The following is an 18527-nucleotide window of genomic DNA, read 5'->3' as shown; positions in this document are numbered from 1 at the left end:
AGCATAATTTATTCTTTCATCATTAAAATCATGTATGTGTTATAATTCATCTATCTTGAGTAATGAAAATACAGTCTGCTTTCCTTCTGTGAATAAGCACAGTTTTAGCAAATCGTTTAAGCACGGGCTTAAAATTAACTAGCTGATTGAGGTCACAGCCCACTTTGCCTATGCGTTAACACTGCTGCAGGTGATGTAGAGAGGATAAGCAAGCCCTAAACAGAGAAAATCCTGTTTTCTCTGAAATCTACCTCCTGAGATAACTTCATTAACATTCATTATGCAGAAGCCGTAAGTCTGAGCACTTTAAAATCATTGCTGTTGCTGATTCAGTGTTAGAAATCATCACTGAGTGAGACTTTCTTTGGAGGGATGGAAGGACAGGGCATTTGTTATCCCCATGTCCATCACTGCACTATCCCAGCTGTTGGCTGGCCACTCACTAACCCTGCAGACCTTGGCTTACAGGTCACACTTAACCCTTTGAAAGCAATTACCTTCATCTGTTTCTCTTAGCAGGCAGCCAACATATTCTCCCTGGAAAGCTGCACTCCTACTGAACCTTAAATACTTTTACGTGAGAAATTTATAGCACACAGACTTTTAATGGGAGCTTACCAAATGGCTGGGAGTCTCAAATGCCTCTTAAAGCACAAATAAGGAAGTTCAACTGGACTCTAAAAGTACCGTGGCACATCTACTGCTAAATACTTAAAATCCTAACCCATTCCCCCAGTTCCAGTGTCCAGACAGAGTAATATTAAGCTACTTCGAAACTTACAGTTCTTTAGTGGTCCATACAGGTCCTGGGTTAGTCCCACAGCTACCTTGCAAAGAAGGCAGTGTCGTCTCCATTGTCAGGGCAACAAGGCAGAAGGATGTGTGGTGGCACCCAGGATGGAGTTACGTGCAGACACCCACAGCCTAAATGTCCAACTGAGCAACTCTCCCTGGCTTCCCCTACACTCCCTGGAGATCTTGTCAATACAATCAATGGGGTTTAAGCTGCAGCTCATCTCACCATGCAGGAGATGTGTACTACAAAGGAGCTCAGCTGTACCCCAGATATTCTGATTCCTTTCCTCTGGCTGTGGGGCAGGCTCAAATCAGCTGCAGAGATCTGCACAGGAGGGGCAGCATCTCATCCCTCATCCCACCACCTCACATCAACATGGAACTGGCTCACTTGTTCTGATTCATGGACAGCCAATTACCACAGCTCATAAAGCAGAATGTAGTTCAAAGCATCCAAAAGATGAAACTGTGTCTCAAGGTGATCCCCCATGCTTCATCACACACAGAGCTTTTGGCCCAACAATACTCATCTCCTGATGTGGCTAAATGGCTGACTGAGGCTGTGTCTACATACAGCTTGAGACGTCAATTTAATCATAAGCTTATAGGAACTGACAGCTACAGAAACTCATAATTTGGCCCTAACAGCCTATTCACCATCCTGCTCTCCCTTCTGCACCCCACGTGACAACTATCATCTCTCCAACTGAACTGACCCAACTGTTTGTGAGCCCCTGAGGATGGGAGCAGGGTCCCATCCAGCCCATCATATATGAAAGAAAAGCAAATAAATGACTTGCCTTGTTCTTGTCAGTGCCTGAGGCAAGAGAAGGAATGAAGGAATAAGATACCTGCCTATGGCCCCAGGAAGTGAATGGAAGAGCACTGCTGGGTGAGGATGGAGAGTGCCACTGCACATGGCATGCCATGAAGACAAGTCTGGCTCAGATCCTCCTGCTCTTCAAAAAGAAACTTCTCATTCCACAGGACATGCTGAGCTTAGGCAGTCATAGGGACTTGGATTTATCTAGGATTCAGTTCCCCTTCATGGTAAACTGCTTTGGTGGGAGATGTCTACTTGAGGTTTTTGATCGAACTGTAATTCAGAGATGGGCTGTTTGACAGCGCAACCACTTTCCCCGTCAGCTCTAGTTCAGCTCCTGTTGGAGAGCTGGGTGTACAGCAGACAGCCAAAGAGAGGGGAGAAGAAACAGGGAAGAAACATGAGCAGTAAACTTGAACTGCCAGTAAACCCAGATGTATTTTTCTTTCATGCAGAAGAATCAGAGAGTAATTTTTCTGGGGGGGAAGGAGTGGAGGAAGAGGGAGGAGGAATACAAAGAAGCATAAGAAGAGATTTCAATTAGTTTTTTTCTGTTTATCCCTGCAATGTTCAGGCTACAGTTTGTGTATGGTGGTGTGCTTCTCTCATTGCAACAAACACTAGAACTAAGAATTATTTAGAGAAAGGCAGCAAAGAAAATCAAAATCTCTTCAAACTGTAAGAGAGATAGCTTAGTAGAGGTTTTCTTGAGGTCCATGAATTCACAGGTGGCATGAGAGGAGGATATTCACTAACTTGTTCAGTACTAGGTCTCAGGAAAGCATCAAGCCAAGCTAGCAGAAACCAGGTTCAAAACAAAGGAAAAGAAAGGGTTCTTCATGCAACAGGTCTGGGGAAATCCTTTCCACAGGACACTACAATGCTAAAAATGTATGTGAACTCAAGGAGAGCCTGGTCAAGTATATGGAAGAGAAATCCACTTAGAACTTCAAAGTACATTGAACCATGTCTGACTGAGAAAAGTTTCTGAGCTGAAAATAGCTATTAGCTAGGAGAGCATTTGAGGGACACATCATATTGCTGTTTCCTTACCTTTTTCTATCTGTTTAATGTGGATGAAGAAAGACTCGTGGGCTAGATGGACACTTTATTCTAGCCCAGTCTAATTGTTCCCATATTTTTCTGTTAATTGATGCTGCCTTTCGTATGAGGGTTTTCTGGTGACTTTTTTTTCCAGAGAGGTTTCTTTATTTTTATATATATATATATATATATTTTTTTTTTTTTTTTTTTTTCCAGATAATGCTCTCCAGTCTATATTAAACCCAGTGAAGACCTGGTTCTATAACACAATAGTATTGTGGAAAAAGTGAAGCTGAGCTAGGGAGTAAGACACAGTGACTCCTGGTCTCAAGGCTTAAAGAGGGATTATAAAAGGGCTAAAACAGAAGACTGTCCCCTTGGCAGTTAATGGGGCAACACATGCTCACTGAGTAGCAAGCACATCTTTTCTTTCCAGCATCAATCCCAGCAGTGTTTTACCAGCCAAATGAACATCCCCATAAATAAGAGACACAATGCCTTTCTCTTCTCTGCAACACTGTGCCGTCTTTCCCTTCTACAGCCTGGGAGTAGTGGGGAAAAAGTTTGAGAGCTGCACTGAGTCTGGAACTCACCCAAGTGAGGAGGGGAACAGGAGAGAAAGAGAAGTGATGCCTCCAAGCTCAGCAAGCGGGATGCACACAGGACTTCCTCCCTGCTCTGGGCAGGAGTCAGACCCACATCTGCCTTTCCAGCACACTTTGGGGGTTCACATTTTTCTCTCTGCACCCTGCCAGCCCCTTGTCAGAACAGGATTTTCTTATTAAAGCCTTTTTTCCTCAGTGGACATGTACATAGGCGATGAGCTCTCCCCACAGAACAGGGTCCACCTTGTGCCAGTACAGTACCTAGCACAGTCCCCAGCACAGTCCCCAAGAGGCAACCTTGGCTATTCTGCAAAGAAAAGTGCCTGTCTGGATCCTTTTTCCTTTGTTTGCCACTATTAACAAAGTAAAGTCTCTGTTTTGAGTATTTTTCTATTTAGCAAACTATCATATAGAAACTGGATGCTGACCTTTGGGATGTTTCAGCATCCCTTGCTGAGGGGAGAGATTGCCCTGCCAGCCAGCATGTTAGAGAAATATCAACCCAAAGGGCATGGGCTGTGGATGGGCAGGAGAGAAACTCCCATGGGAGTGCATTCAGCAAGACCCACCACTTGCCAGGAACACCAAACAAGCACAAAATTCATTCGCTAAAGTGTTTCCTCAGAAAAGCACATGCTCCCATTAACTGTACTTCTTATTAGTGCTTCACATGCCATCTGAAAAAAAATTGATTGTTCTAATTTACATTTTCTAACCTTAAAATAAGCCCCAAACCAACCCTAAAACCACAAAGTTGCAACACCTTCTTGGCCAAGGTCCTGTGAATGAGCTGCAGGGCAGCAGCAGGTCTCCAGCAAGATGTGGAAAGGTATGTGTTAGCCATTTACCAGGTTAGGTGGGATAGGGAGGTGCATTTCACTTTGCTGAGCAACCTGCAAGCAACTGGGAGACATGAATTACATCACCCTGCCTTTTCAGGTTAACAGTGAGAGCAGTTAAAGATTCAACACAGGAACTCCAGCAAACACAGAAACAGAGGAAAACCTAGTTTCTTTGTCTTATCTATAAAAGGTAAATCCCAGTTATTAGAGAAGCACATCCAAGCCCAACTGCAGGATGTTACACCATACGTGAATATTTATATACATATTTGTCTGATTAACTAACCAAGTATTTACAAAGATTATAGCCTGCTTGCACAGTACATAAATACTTTAGGAAATCAAAAGCAATATCTAAGAGTCCCTCCAGCCTCACCAATACACCACCTAGAATTTCCCTAAGCTATTTCTAAACCCAAGAAACAGGTAAGTAAAGGGTCTGAGCACACATAGCTGGGAGCAAGGGGAGCACCATGCACCAGAACATAGGAAACAGACTGTCCCCCAGCCTGTCAGATCTGGGCTTGAACTCCACTGCTGAGATTCCACATAGGGTCAGATGCACTTGAAGACACTCTGACTGCTACTTGATTTTCTTTATGAAAGCCCATGGTAATGGATGCTCCTGCAAGAAACCAGAGCCTGTTTTGTCAGGGCTATCCATACATGAAATAAAAAGCTGCTGTCTCCACCAGCAAAAAACAAACACAGAAGAGTATAAGCAATGGTATCAGTAAGTCACAGGAACTCAGAAAAGTAGTGGCAGCACTTTGGCTGCCCAGTCCCATCAGCAATATAATCATTATTATTTTGTTTGGTTTAGTTTTCATTTCTCATTGTGACAGAAGAGGAAATCCAGGAATTTTCAGCATGGAGGACTCGGCAATACTTTTCCAGTGGTCATTTGTAGACACACCAACATCACAGAGACATTGAATATCGTCACTGTGGGAGTGTCATGGACACTTTAGATTTCATTCTGCTTTTCCAGTTTGAAAGCTCTGTTTTAAGTATATCCAGCTCCACAAGGAAGACTGCTATGGCCTGTCCCTTCCTTATAGCATATTTTGGATCCTCCCAGCAGACTTCCCCATCCTGAAAAGTCACTGGACTAAGGCAGAGCAGGGAATGCTGTGTCGGATACTTTTATCCCAGAAAGAAAGCACAGCATGTCTAGCTAATTTTTTTAAGCCAGTTTTGTTAGAAGTCCCCGCTTCTCCATTCCTCTTCCTTGGTGCTCCCAGCTCCTTTTTCCACTCCCATGCTCATGCAGCCTTCTCACACTGTCCTCTTTTTTTTTTTTTTTTTCACTCACTGTGTGTCCAAGTTTAGCATTTTAAACACTTCTCTGTGCTCCTGTATGCCCACACACATGATCCTGCACTTTTCTCCTGAAGGACCGGTCATTTCCCTGCAGGAATAATAGTGTGGTAATGGCGCAATAAAGTGGTCTATGTGAGAAGACACTCTGGAAGAAGAGCTAAGAACTGGGACCAAACTGACTACATTTGTCACAATCCCAGCACAGGGCAGGGGATTTTCTTGTTCTCTTAGCCCTTTGTCCTATGTCCAGGAGGACTAGCAACCTCAGCAAGGAGGTATGAAGCCTGTGACACCAGGAACAAGGTCAGTGTACTTCTCAGATGAAAGACTCCTGACCTACAGCAAACCACAGCTTGTCCCTTGCACAGCTGTGGCTTTATAAAAAGACTCACTGAGAAACTAGCAGGACATGCAACAACAGAGAGCAGAAATTCCCCATCTCAGCTCTGTCAGAGCAATTACTTCAGTCAACTCGCTTGGTATCACTGTATTTACTGTTGCCCACCCATCCTCTCAGTGACACAAAGCAAGCAGATTAGGACTAAGCAGCATGATTGCTGGGCTATGCACAAGTGAGTTTTCAAGTGAACAAATGGCTGTGAATGCGCATTAAAGCAGGAAGACTACACTAAGAAGGAAGCAATTAATTATTTCATGGTTTTCAGAAAGGATTTTTTCTTATTCTTTCCTCTTATCTGGAACAAACAAAGCTATGAGGGAATAAATGCATTTCCAGAGATAATACGTACTTTGGATCCTGGAAGCTTTTGGTGCCGACTTCTAGAAAACAAAACAATGATAATGACCCACGCTGGGCTTGTGGGTGGCTCATCGCAAAATTAGCAGCAGCTTCCATGCTCCCAGATGAGATTGGCTTTGCTGAGTTGTTTTCACAGATCCCCAGGACTGCAATTTAGCACATGCAAATAGTCCCAGCAGCCAATCGCAGCCACCATACTAGAAAGGCATAAACATGCCATTTAGAAAAATGCTTTGCCATACAAAACATGATTACATTCTTCCATGCCATTTCAGGCTATGGGAAGAAACGCTATTTTTATTATTAAATGTTACACGTCTCTTTTCCTTCAAGGGGAAAAATCTATTTAAAGGCCTTTTAAACAAACTCCTATTCATACAGTTGAAAACTTTGTGTACTACTATTGCATTTAGGGAAGTGATTGCCCCATTCAACACTGCTGAGGCTGCACCTTCAATACTGTGTTCAGTTTTAGGTCCCTCACTCCAAGAAAGACACTGAGGTGCTGAAGCGTGTCCAGAGAAGGGCAACAAAAGTGGCAATGAGTCTGGAGCACAAGTCTGATGAAGGGTGGCTGAGAGAACTGGGGTTGTTTAGCCTGGAGAGATGGAGGCTCAGAGGAGACCTTTTTGCTCTCTACAACTACCTGAAAGGAGGTTGTGGCAAGGTGGGGATCAGTCCCTTCTCCCAAGTAACAAGTGATAGGGCAAGAGGAAACAGCCTCAAAGTGTGCCAGGGAGGTTTAGATTGCATATTAGTAAAATTGCTTCACCAAAATTGTTGTCAAGCACTGGAACAGGATGCCCAGTGAAGTGGTGGAATCACCATACCTGGAGGTATTTAAAAGAGGTGTGGATGTGACAGGGACATGGTTTGGTAGTAGACTTGGCAGTTCTGGGTTAACAGTTGGACTCGGTGATCTTAAAGGTCTTTTCCAACCTGAATGATTCTGTGATCCTGTAAGAAGAAAGGGCTGTGGGAAGAGGAATGGACTGGTCTGAAAATTCAGCAAACCAGAATAGATCATTCTCACAAACAAAGCAGTAAGATTTTAGTTTCTTTAATGAACATGTTTTTTAAACTGGGAACTGATAGCTGTGAATACCTCCAGAGGGGTCTGCTAGAAACAGAAAACAAACCATCAATGATCATCAGGGAAAACAGGAAGAATTTTAGGGACAATGCATGTTTAAAAAGGATGAAAGCCACCCATCTAAAACAATGATTGTGGCAAGTATTCAAGCACATGATCATCTTAAAATGGGACTAGGTTCGTGTTGCTCAGTAGCACTTACCCCGATCAAGGACTTTTCAGTCTCTTATGCTCTGCCAGTAGGGAGGGGTACAAGAAGCAGGAGGGAGCACAGACAGAACACCTGTCCCAAACTAGCCAAAGGGGTATTCCATACCACAGCACATCATGCCCAGTATATAAACTCAGGGAATCTGGCTGGGAGCCACTGATCGCTGTTCAGGGACAGGCTGTGCATTGGTCAGCAGATAGTGAGCACCTGTACTGTGCATCACTTGAGTTTCCTGAGTTTCATTCTTCACGCTCATTTTCCTATTATTGTTATTATTCTATTTTATTTCAATTACTAAACTGTTCTTATCTCAACCTGTGGGTTTTACCTTTTTCCAATTCTTCTCCCCATCCCCCTGAGGGTGGGGGAAGTTAGTGAGCAGCTGTGTGATACTTAGTTGCTGGCTGAGGTTAAACTGTGACATTTATATGTACAGTTATTCATGATAACTAATAGAAAAGCTAGAAAAATCTTTCATTACATTTTTGGTTAATATTTCCCACTCAGAATTAACAGTGGCGTAATTACATATGGCGTTTAAATGGAGACAAACTTCCTCTTTCCTTAGTTTAGTTTGGGAAATAAAGGAAGTTACACTTCATTCTTTTGCAAAACCCTGAAAACCTCCAGGTGAGAAGTGCCATAAACACATAAAGTGTCATAAGAAGTGCCATAAAAGCCAGTCTCTGCTTCAGGGTAGTGTTTATCATCCTGATTACAGCTATTTAAGAAAATTCAGATGAAGTTTGTTTTGCTGAATATGCTCAACCACTGAAAATAAAGCATTTTACAAATATGACTTGGTATAAGTGATGCTCTGGTAGGACCAAGACAAGTCTCAAGACTCAGAAGACTGAGTGAAGATCTGTCAGTTTCAGATGCCCAGCTCTGTAAGCCCAGACATCTGGCTGACAGCATTGCTAAACCACCTCACACCCCGGACCTGCATTTCCTTTGAAGATTTATGAAATACTGTATTGCAAACTAAACAATAACATCCTGCATAATGTCAAAGACTTCCCTTTGCATAACTACACAGAACTGGCTCTATGCACTTTAAAAAGTTATAGGCATATAACTGGGTTTATTATAATCTATATCTCTGAAATTCTGTATGATGGAAACTAAGCAATTTCACCAAATAAAAACTCTTATCAAATCCATCACTTTTAGCTCAGCCAGAATAATTTTTTTTATGAAGATGAACAAGCACTATGGGCTTACAGAAGAGATGCCTAACATATATCTACATGAGAGGGTTACTTCAGAATAAAGGAAAGTGTGGATTTTAAATGCTATAGCTATTCTGGAATGATACCCTAGAGAAGTGCCCCTATTACAATAAAAAAAGATTTTTCAGATTTTTGCTTAATTTGTTTCCCAGGTGAATTAAACTAAATCAGACAAAGGTATTCTTTCCACTAGCATATGAGTGTCAACAATAGGCACTATTCCGGAACAGCACAGGTATGGAATTTCCACTGGTCAGCAAGTGTTACTTTCCCAAAGACACAACAGGAAGGGGGAGCCTGAGCAAAATGTACGCAGAAACACTGTCACACTCTGGACAAGTGACTGAGAATGGAAAGCAAAGGGCCTGGTGCAGGAAGGAAAAAGCGCAACACCACTGCTTCTCAGCCCTCTGGTCCACTCCCATCTCCAGTTCAGTGGCATTAAGCCACCTTTCCCGTCTTCCACCAGCAGTGCATATATCGCACTCTGAACTGCCACAGACCAGAAAGGGTCAGGAATTACAGGTTTTACTATCTGTCACTTCTGTACACATAGCTACTGTTTCCATTAATTCAAATCTGACTGTGCAGTATTTGCTGCACACTATAATACTCTGTCTGCATGAACAAACAGCAGTAGGAAAATCTTCTAGAGCTATTGTAAGTAAAGTGTATGTAAATGCATAAAATCACTGAACAAGCAAAACAAAGAATGCCTGTTATGCTCTTAAGCCAAATGGCCAACATTTAATATGTGTTTTATGTATGTGATTTCATTTGCATTTGCAGATGAGATGTCTTGCATATGCAGACACTGCAGATGTGTTATGACAGTGCCCCAAATAGTCTCAGGACGAATGCAAAGATGTATAGTGGCGGTAACAGACAAGCTATTAGCACAACCACAGTCTGATCCTGACTACTTAGAGGGCTTGTCCCTGTTGCACCAAATATCAAACTTAACGTTGTGATGCTTAGAGAAATATGAAGACCTACTGTGCCAGATATCATTTTAATTTGCCATAAAGCCAGTATCAATCACAGTATTTCCAGGAGCGTCTCCAAATTTCACCAGTGTGAGTCCTGGGGAAGCCAAGTTCAGGCTTTAGTTTCAACATGAACTTAATTTCTACTGAAGGAATCAATTTGCAGACTAAGGACTTAAATTGAGAAGTACACTTATCTGAGTGTTTGGGAATAGATCAGTCTCTGAATACAACCAGGTCTTTACTACTGAAAACAAAGCTGGAAAAACCTTGCTGCTGAGTGTTGTTGCTAGTTGATGTGATGTGAGAAATATCTGTGGTTTCAACAATGATGCATCCCACAGGAAAGTCTCTACCAAGGGCAGAACAGGCATGAGGCAGAACCACTCACACAACCAAGTAAGAAGTCCTTATGGAGGAAGACCAAAACACTCCCTAGAAGAAATCTCCATTCTGTTATTAATGTAGTCAATTGGTACTGGGTATTTTGCACCAAAGTGTCTGCAAACCACTTAGAGGTCACCTGAAATGGGGTTTATTTTTGACGTTTATCTAGAACTTAAGAGTGTAGTAGCTATCTGTTTCACAATGTGGACTAGGAAACCAAAATAAAAACTAAAAAAAAAAACAAAACTAAAACCAAACCAAACCAACAGCATTAAAAAAAAAAAAAACCAAACCAAAACACACACACACAAAACCAAACAAATAAACAAAACAAAAAATCAACACACACACACACCCCTCAAAAAAAAAAGAAACAAAAACAAAAAAAAACAACCAAAACCAAACCAAAGAAAACCCTGAAATCTGGTGTGGTAAACCACACTTCCCAAGCAAAGGAGGAAAAAGTGTTAACAGAGAAAACAAATTAACTGAAAAATACTTAAAAATAATCATGATTGCAAAATCAAGAAGGGAAATATCTCTGCACATGCAATACAATCAGCCAGCTTACAAATTCTGAAATTAAGATAACAAGTGAAGTACCTGGAAGATGATACAGAAGAGTGCTGTGCTAAAATACTTGCAAGGAAATACACAGAGGACTAAGAATAAATTTCTTGCTCTGTATTGCTATGAATTACTTGCTCTTCTGTGGTGTCTTGAAGACCATTAAACCTTATTTTGCAAGGTGCTGCTCAAACAACCAAAGAAGCTTGTCCCTGCACAGACCAAGATAAGTGCCTGCAGAACTCAGAAGTGGAGTGGAAGAAAAGAGCAGGCTAGAGCTAGCTAAGAGTAAAAAGGTGGGAGGTCTTACCATAACAATAGCAAAAACCTTTCCAGTATTTTTTCTAGCATCCAAACAGCACTGTACTGTACTCTACAACTGTCCTCAATATTCACTGTTTGAATTTGAAGTATCACACACTAGTTTCTGTCAGAATCAGGAGTGGTCTGAATGTCTGAGTCAAGTCAACACACAAGTATGACTCTGTCTTTAAACATGTACTTACATCCTTATGACTTGTTTGCATTAAAGAAAACATAGACAGGAGGAGGACAAAGGGCTTCACCAATCTGTCATTCAACTTAAGTGCACAAAGTGCCAAATAGTTTAGCATAAATCACTTCTATCAGGATAACTTTTCAAGTTTGAGAATCAAGGGCCTATAAGCAGCTGACAGCACTTTACATTAGTGCTGCTATAGTTCATTTGTCCATGGTCGTGCCTCTTCTGTAAATTATAACCCTTTTGTCAATTTACATCTCTGACTGCTATAGTCCCACAGTTCCAAGCTGAGCACAGCAGTACACCTTTAGGGCTGTTGCAGGAGAATGCACCTATCTCCTGAGGCATACTTACCTTTTGAAGCAGCAGCAAAGAGATCTCTCCTCCAGCATGCCCAGCCACAGTGACCTCTTTACAGGTGGAAGCTTTCATTTTTATTCCACATTTTTCAAGAACATAAAGCTCAGCCTTAATGGAAATGAAACTGATGCAGCCAAGAAGAAGGAACACATTTTAACAGCCTGATTCAAAGCAATAGATCACATCTGGACTGCTCAAGCTTGTGGTGGCATGGGACTAGTACCTGGAGAACAACGTTAGCTGGAGATAACAGTAGGAAATCATTCCCATGGGCTGCCTCCTTATAGCACAACATCATGAAATACAAAGACCATGCAATGTTCAGTATCACTCCATCAGAGTGGTAGAGATAAGGAAAGATTCAGTGACCACATACACATTTGGCATGCTTCAACACAGGATCCACCAGTAAAGTTAAACCAGCTCAGCAGGGGAACTATCAGGACACTATACCAGTTTTGAGTTCACCGAAGTTACAGCCTAGCATGTCCTATGCTTATCCACCACCCCATTTTTACCAGTAGGTTATTGTACACTTTAGTGCCCTAGGTTACCAAATGACACAAAACAAATGTTCACATATATCACTATGAAGAAAACTCCTCTGGTATAGTTTTTCACTGAAAAGAGTGTGTTTAGAAGTGGAAGCTTTCATATTTATGACACATTTTTCAGAATATAAAGCCTAAAATTATTTGAAAAGGAAAAAATGCAGCAAAGAAAAAAGAACATATTTTAGCAGTTTAGAAACAATGTGTGTAATGCTTCCAAGCATAGCCACAATGCATTCTATTTATTTGTTATATTGTTCTTCAAAACAGGGCAGAAAATGCTTTCAAAGAAGCCAAGCCTACTCTCACAAAGATTTCCAGCATGTGCCCTATTGCCATGAGCCTGTCACAGACAGCAACTTGTACATGAGTCTCAGGGGAGGGAAGGGGATACGGAGATATAAACAGGCAGCTATAACCAGTAAAAAAAATTTCCTTAGCAAGGCCAAAAGGGAATCCAGGCTACCTCAGCAATAGTGTTTCTTCAAGCACCACCTTTCTCTTCAATGTACAAGTATTTATGCAGGAGGCATGGAAATACTTCTCCTCTAGGACCAAGTGTTCACATAAGGAAACAGCACAACAGCAAGCACTCTAAAAGACATCCTTGTAAGCATCTGGTGCCCAAAGATTACAATTGCCAGGTTCAATAAGCAGAGCTACTCAAAAGCCAAGTAGGATCTGAAACCCAGTTAAGTTCAAAACAGTAGAGTTAGTGCTGTAACTTCTACAGATCTTAATAACATAGGACTTCTTTCCATAGGCTTTCCATTACAAACCCAGTACTGTAGAATGGGAAAGTCATCTCTGAAAACACACACACACACACACACACTTAAAAAGCTTCAACAAGATCACCCCAAAACACAAGAGCAGTGTCACACCACCCCAAGGCACTCATACACTTATTCCCCTCTTCATTACCTGGTCAGGTACAGCTCAAGATCAAGCATATAATTCAACCTTTTATCATACTGCACTCCCCATCCTAGTGCAATGTTCCCTCCCCAACAGCCTGGAAGCTAAGAGAGGTGCTGGGAATCTCCCAGCCCCCCATCAGGGGCAGCTGGACATTTCCCTTTGCTCCTTCTAGGGCATCCCCACTCAGAACTACATTTAATACCCTCCACCAGAAAAACATTGCAACATCACTACTACAAACACCAGATATAGCGAGCAGTTACAGAGGGCCCAACCCTAGAGCTGTGCAGGGCCATCGGCACTCTAGGGAAGATTATCCCTATCCTGATCAGGTGGCCATGGTTGGGGATCCCAGGTAGGATGAGACATAGAGGGATCCCATGCGGAGAAGAAGGACCTGTGAGGGTGTGGGCTGCATGTGGGTTAGGGGACACTAGTAAGAGTCGTATGTGAAGTAGGGAGCTGTACGGGGGCTCTGTTTGGGAGGGGGCTGGAGGTGGTGTGTGTAACCGGTTTAAGCATAAGGGACACAGGTAGGTGAAGGTCTCGGGTGGGTGGGGTTCCGGGTTAGGGATGGTGCCAGGGGTGGGGAAGCCCGGGTTTGGGGGATTCGGGATTGATGAGGACCCGGAATCGGGAGATCCCGGTACGGTCAGCACCCCGGACAGCGCCAGGTCCATCCCGGCCACCTGTGCGCGGCGCCGGCGAGGCGGAGGAAGAGGAGGAGGCGGAGAGGAAGGCGAGGAAACGGGGCCAGCCCGGGCCGAACGGCGCCCGAGCGGCAGGCGAGGGCGGCGGGGACAAGGACGCGCGCTCCCACCTGGGCTGTGGCTGGATCTCAGACGCCTTCCACAGAGACACTGCAGCATATGCGAGCCTTTCTCCAGGAGAAGCCCGAGAATCCTCATGGATTTCACTTTATGGCGCCCTCCCGCTCCACGGAAAAGGGACCGGCCCCTGAGCGGCCGGCTCTCAGCGGCGGGGCTCCTGCCCCCTTCGCCGCCAAACTTCCCGGCCCATCGCCGAGGCTCCGCCGCGCCCGGTGGAGGGTGGGGGACCCCGCCGCTACTTCTCGGGACTTCTCCGCTGGGGGAGGGCTGGCTTTGCCGGGAAGCGGGGCGGGCTAGCTGGAAGGACGTCAAGCCCTAGAAACACTAGCGGCCGTCTCCCAGCCCTGCCCCCTGCCGGCACAGCCCCCGCCGGGGCGGGTGCCGCCAGCGGGACCCCCCCTCTGCTGGCAGGCTCGGCAGCGCTGCTGGCGGGGATGCGGGCGGAGGCTCTGCCGTTCTCCTCCGGCAGCTCCCTCCGCCGCGCTGAAGTTGTCCGTATCCCGGAAGGGAGTGAGAGAAGCGGCCCCGCGTCCCGCCCACCCCCCGCAGGCTCCGGGGCAAGACGGGCTCTGCGAGAAGGCCCCCTTCCCAGCGAGAAGGCACCACGTGCAGGAGGCAGTGACTACGGCCTTTCCAGGGCTCCCTCCCTGCCCGCCTGCCTGACAGAAACCACTGGACCTACAGCATGGCTGGGAAGAAGACACACCCCTTATCTTAAATCGCCAGTAGGAGCGTGTGTCTGGAAGCAGGGGTGTTCCTATAAGCAGAGGCTTTAAACGAGCAAGGCTGATTATTTGCGCTTACAGTCCCCAACGCAAGAACTTCTTGCAGAGATCGCTTTACTGAAACTGAAAGTGCATTTTTTTTACCCATGTTTAAACTATCGTGCTTGTAAGTTGCAGACTTTGCGTTGGGGACACAACATTGTTACGCCTGCAACATTGTTGCTCCTGAAACACTGGTGCATTTGCAACATTGTTACACTTGCAACTTTTTTTTTCGCCTGCAACATTGTAACCGTGATGGCACAGACAGCTCTTCAGAGGAAATAGTACATGCAAACACTTGGCAAAGAACTCTGTCACCTTAGCAGGCTCCAGAACTCCAGTACAATGCAGCTGTCTTGGCGCAAATCTGAACCTTGCGCCAGGGTGAATGTCTGCCTGGATTACTGTGTGCTCAAAAGCAGGCTTACTTATTCATGCACCATATTTCAAAGCCTTCTCTGCTTTTGTTTCTCCTGACACCTGGCAGAAGGGATCAGGCCCATGAGATAGACATTTTTCTAGAGAGGGCACTCTAGGAAATAAAAGGCATTTGGCCAACACTGTGCAGGTATGCGACAGTGTGGATATGAACTTTGTTGTTGATACTCGTTAGGATGTCTCTAAATTTCAAGCAAAAAGAAGAGGCACAGTCAGCATGACACGGTGCAACACGGGTTTGCTCACTCAGAATCCTGTTAAAGATGGAAGAGTAAAAGCTATAGAATACATGGAGATCAGAGTACCAAAAAGCATATAAACCAGGCATAGCAAACTAAGTGCTGTTCTCGTATGAGTCTATTAAGCATGTGTGGTAAAAATACTATTTGTGAGAGCACCTACAGTCTTTCAAGCTCTCAGTAAACACCCTACAGTTCCAGATCTCCTTGGGGGGGGGGAAAGAAAAAAAACCAACAAAACAATTGAAATGCTAAATGTTTCATGAAATGGAAGCTCTTATTTTCCTGACAGCCGTAGTTCATACACTGAAAATAGCACTTAGCTAGAAACAAACCCAGTAGCATACAGTGCAGGACTGCTAAAGGATGCAAGATATTAATCACTAATCCCTGGGATCCACACTAAACTCAGTTTCTGTTGTCTGCTGTGACTTGTGCTGAAAATCACCACTCTTTGTGTCTTAGTTTACAGCCTATTTTACACAGGAATATGCATATGCACAAAGTCACAGCAAAAAGCTACATGACTGTACTTCCTCCTCCTCTCTACATGTCCCCACTTATCCAGGATCACTGTTCCAGCTGCACACCTTAGCAAACCTGCTCTACAGCCATAACAGAAGACTACTGTGCCATGTCAGGGTAGATATTGAACTGACACTACAGCTGTTACCTTTCCCCTTCACCCATAATTGTCCTTCAGGTCTCCACTATACTGGATCACAGAATAAACTATAGCCCCTCTGGAATAAGGCTAGTAGTAGTTTGCACAGCAAAGCCCTGAAACACAACCAGTGGTTCTTGTATGATAGTACAAAAAATAATAGTCCTCCTTCTCCAAATGCATCAGCAGCATGTTTGAGATGAGAACAACTCTGGATCTGCCAGATCAAGGACAGTACAGTGAGATCTGAAGGTGTTCACCTTGCCTAGCAGCCAAAATGGAGCTGTAAATAAGGGGGCTCCGATTTAAAGATGCCAGTACTGATGTACACCACCAGGTACACGGAAAGTGGTGCACTGAGATGTTATACACATTGAGCTAGCTCAGGAATAGGCAGACATTATCACTTGGACATGTGAGGACAAGTGCATTGGACAGCATAAAGATGTTTGCAAGAAGAAAAGAAAATGAGAATGCAACAGGTAGCAGGATTTTGAGACCTCTAAACACAACTGTTCTTGGAAATCTACTTGGAATAACCCACAAATAAAATAATTCCCTTTTCTTTGGGTGGTTTCCATCACCTTGCAGGCAAGGCTGATATCCAGCCTTAACCAGCCAGGACTTCTGCCTTTGTGGGGCAGGCTCCAAGGGGTCAGTTCTTGATTCACATCAGAGGAAAGGTGAACAGAATCAAACCAGTGAAAAGAATGAATGCTACTTGACATTTCCAAAGAAGGGCCAGGAGGACTGAAACAAGCACTTGTTAGTTTCAAGCTGAATAGGTTTAAGTAAGTTTAAGCAGCAAAATGGAAGCATAAAAATGGCAAAGGATGATTCTTTAGGAACTGTGATGTGTATGACTCAAGTGTTTACAAGCCACAAAATACTCAGTAATATCATGTACCCAATTAGGTAATTTTTAACCCAGTAAACCAAGCTTATAGAACTTGAAAAGGTAAGTGGAGGTGGCATAAATCAAGCTATTGCTAGATGGGTTAACTCATTTTAATCCAAAAAAAACCCTAGGTAAACCAAAATAAAATTTATTTCTCTGCAAAGGGACAGAGTGTACCTTAACAGTATTTCAATGGGATAAGTGGCACATAAATATTGCTATGGCTCCATTGATAGGTTCACACTGCTAAATAATAATGCAAATAACATCTCAAAAGTTACTATGAAAATGTTACAGATATTTAAAATTTTGCTCATCCATAGAACCTGGGTATTAATCATAGTGTTCTTGAATAAAAGCAGAGATTGCATTTGTGGAACACAAAGAAAGCTGTGAAAAAACTCATTGAGGTCAGAAGACAGTTAGAGGGAATACAGCGTCTGTGTGTTTCTCCCTTATTAAATTAAAATGCCATTGGCCTTCTGAAGCACAGAACAGAAACGAGAATATGTTTGGGATTATGGAATTTAAATTAATACCTTCTACTAAAAAGAGGAATGCACTGTGCTCTGATCAGAGAAAAATAAGGTGATTTAGCAGACAAGGCTCTTTGCTAGGTATTAAAATAGCATAATATGCATGAGTTCATCAGTTACAAAAGCCAAAAAAGAAAGAAAAATCTACAAAAGCTCAAAGAGAAGACTAGTCAGGAAAGGTAATATCCTTGTGTTCATACAAAAGCAGGTAATAATCTTTCACGGTGCTGGGCCCATGCTGTTTCTGGTTTCATCTGTATAGAGTGAACCTGTAGGTCTTCAAACATTGTGACTGGTATACAGATAAACAGCATGTGCAGGTAGGCTTTGTCTGTTAATTTTTTTTTTTTTTAAAGTCTTTGCCCTTGTATTTTCTGGCCAAACGGGGGCGGATATGATAAGAAATGGCCCATTAACCTCAACAGCTTTGCCCAAGCTGGTGCTGATGCAGATCTGGGAACTTGTCCCTCTGTAAATTTACAAAATTCCTAGTGAGCATTTGGTGCTCATTTCTTGATAGTTACTCTGTGGATCCATTTGCAGTCAGTGATGGTATATTCTTCAGTGGTGGAAGATAATAATTTCTCAGCACCTTTCTTTACAGGAGCCATTTGAGTAAAACCTACCCAGGAAAGGGCCAAAAAATACAACCCTTTTCAATGCAAACAAGTACTTACCCCACTGTCATCAGTGTGCTCTCCAAGTATTTCTGCTTGCCCTTCGCCCCTTCTTTAAAAAGCAGAGCATTGCTGACAAGGAGGGATGGCAGGGTCTGCTTCAGAGACATACTAACCACTCACACAGCTTCTCCTGCATCCAGCTCCACCAAGGCACAGAACGCTCTCACCAGCACTAGTGGGAGCTGCAATGCAAAGTTCAAGGGTTTGCTGAAGGTCACACATAAATTTGTGGCCAAGTAGGGAATCATCTGTCGGCCCTCATTCTGGTTATTTAATGAGAGGATTAGCCTCCTCCTGATCAGTATGAAATTGCACTCATTATGAGGCAAAGATTCTGCTGAAAACTACTATGGAAAAAGTATACCACACATAATATAACAGCAAATAGAATATGGGGTGGGGGGAGGGGAAGGGGAAGAGACGTAGCTTGATTTTGTGCATCAGATGAGAAAGACTAATTTCTCAGTTGCTTT

At 43.5% G+C, this 18527-nt stretch overlaps 1 protein-coding gene across 2 annotated transcripts in view; it reads right to left on the bottom strand.

The window, feature by feature from the left end:
• FGF12 (fibroblast growth factor 12) overlaps positions 1-18527 on the bottom strand; it is a 229483-nt gene that overhangs the window by 131778 nt on the left and 79178 nt on the right. Inside the window, exon 1 of one of the 2 annotated variants that reach the window (XM_057427431.1) lies at positions 13823-14140. The exons of the other annotated variant lie outside the window; for it this stretch is intronic. Coding sequence (XP_057283414.1) covers positions 13823-13910 — 88 coding nt within the window. The 5' untranslated portion in view covers positions 13911-14140. Of the gene's footprint in view, positions 1-13822; positions 14141-18527 lie in introns of those variants that run through there. 2 annotated transcript variants of the gene reach the window in all.

Source organism: Pezoporus wallicus, unplaced genomic scaffold, assembly GCF_028554395.1.
Source record: "Pezoporus wallicus isolate ANWC-B61680 ecotype Strahan unplaced genomic scaffold, APGP_CSIRO_Pwel_v1 scaffold_7107, whole genome shotgun sequence".
Lineage (NCBI taxonomy): Eukaryota > Metazoa > Chordata > Aves > Psittaciformes > Psittacidae > Pezoporus > Pezoporus wallicus.
The sequence above is the reverse complement of the archived record's forward strand: the minus strand, read 5'-3'. Positions and strand labels throughout refer to the sequence as shown.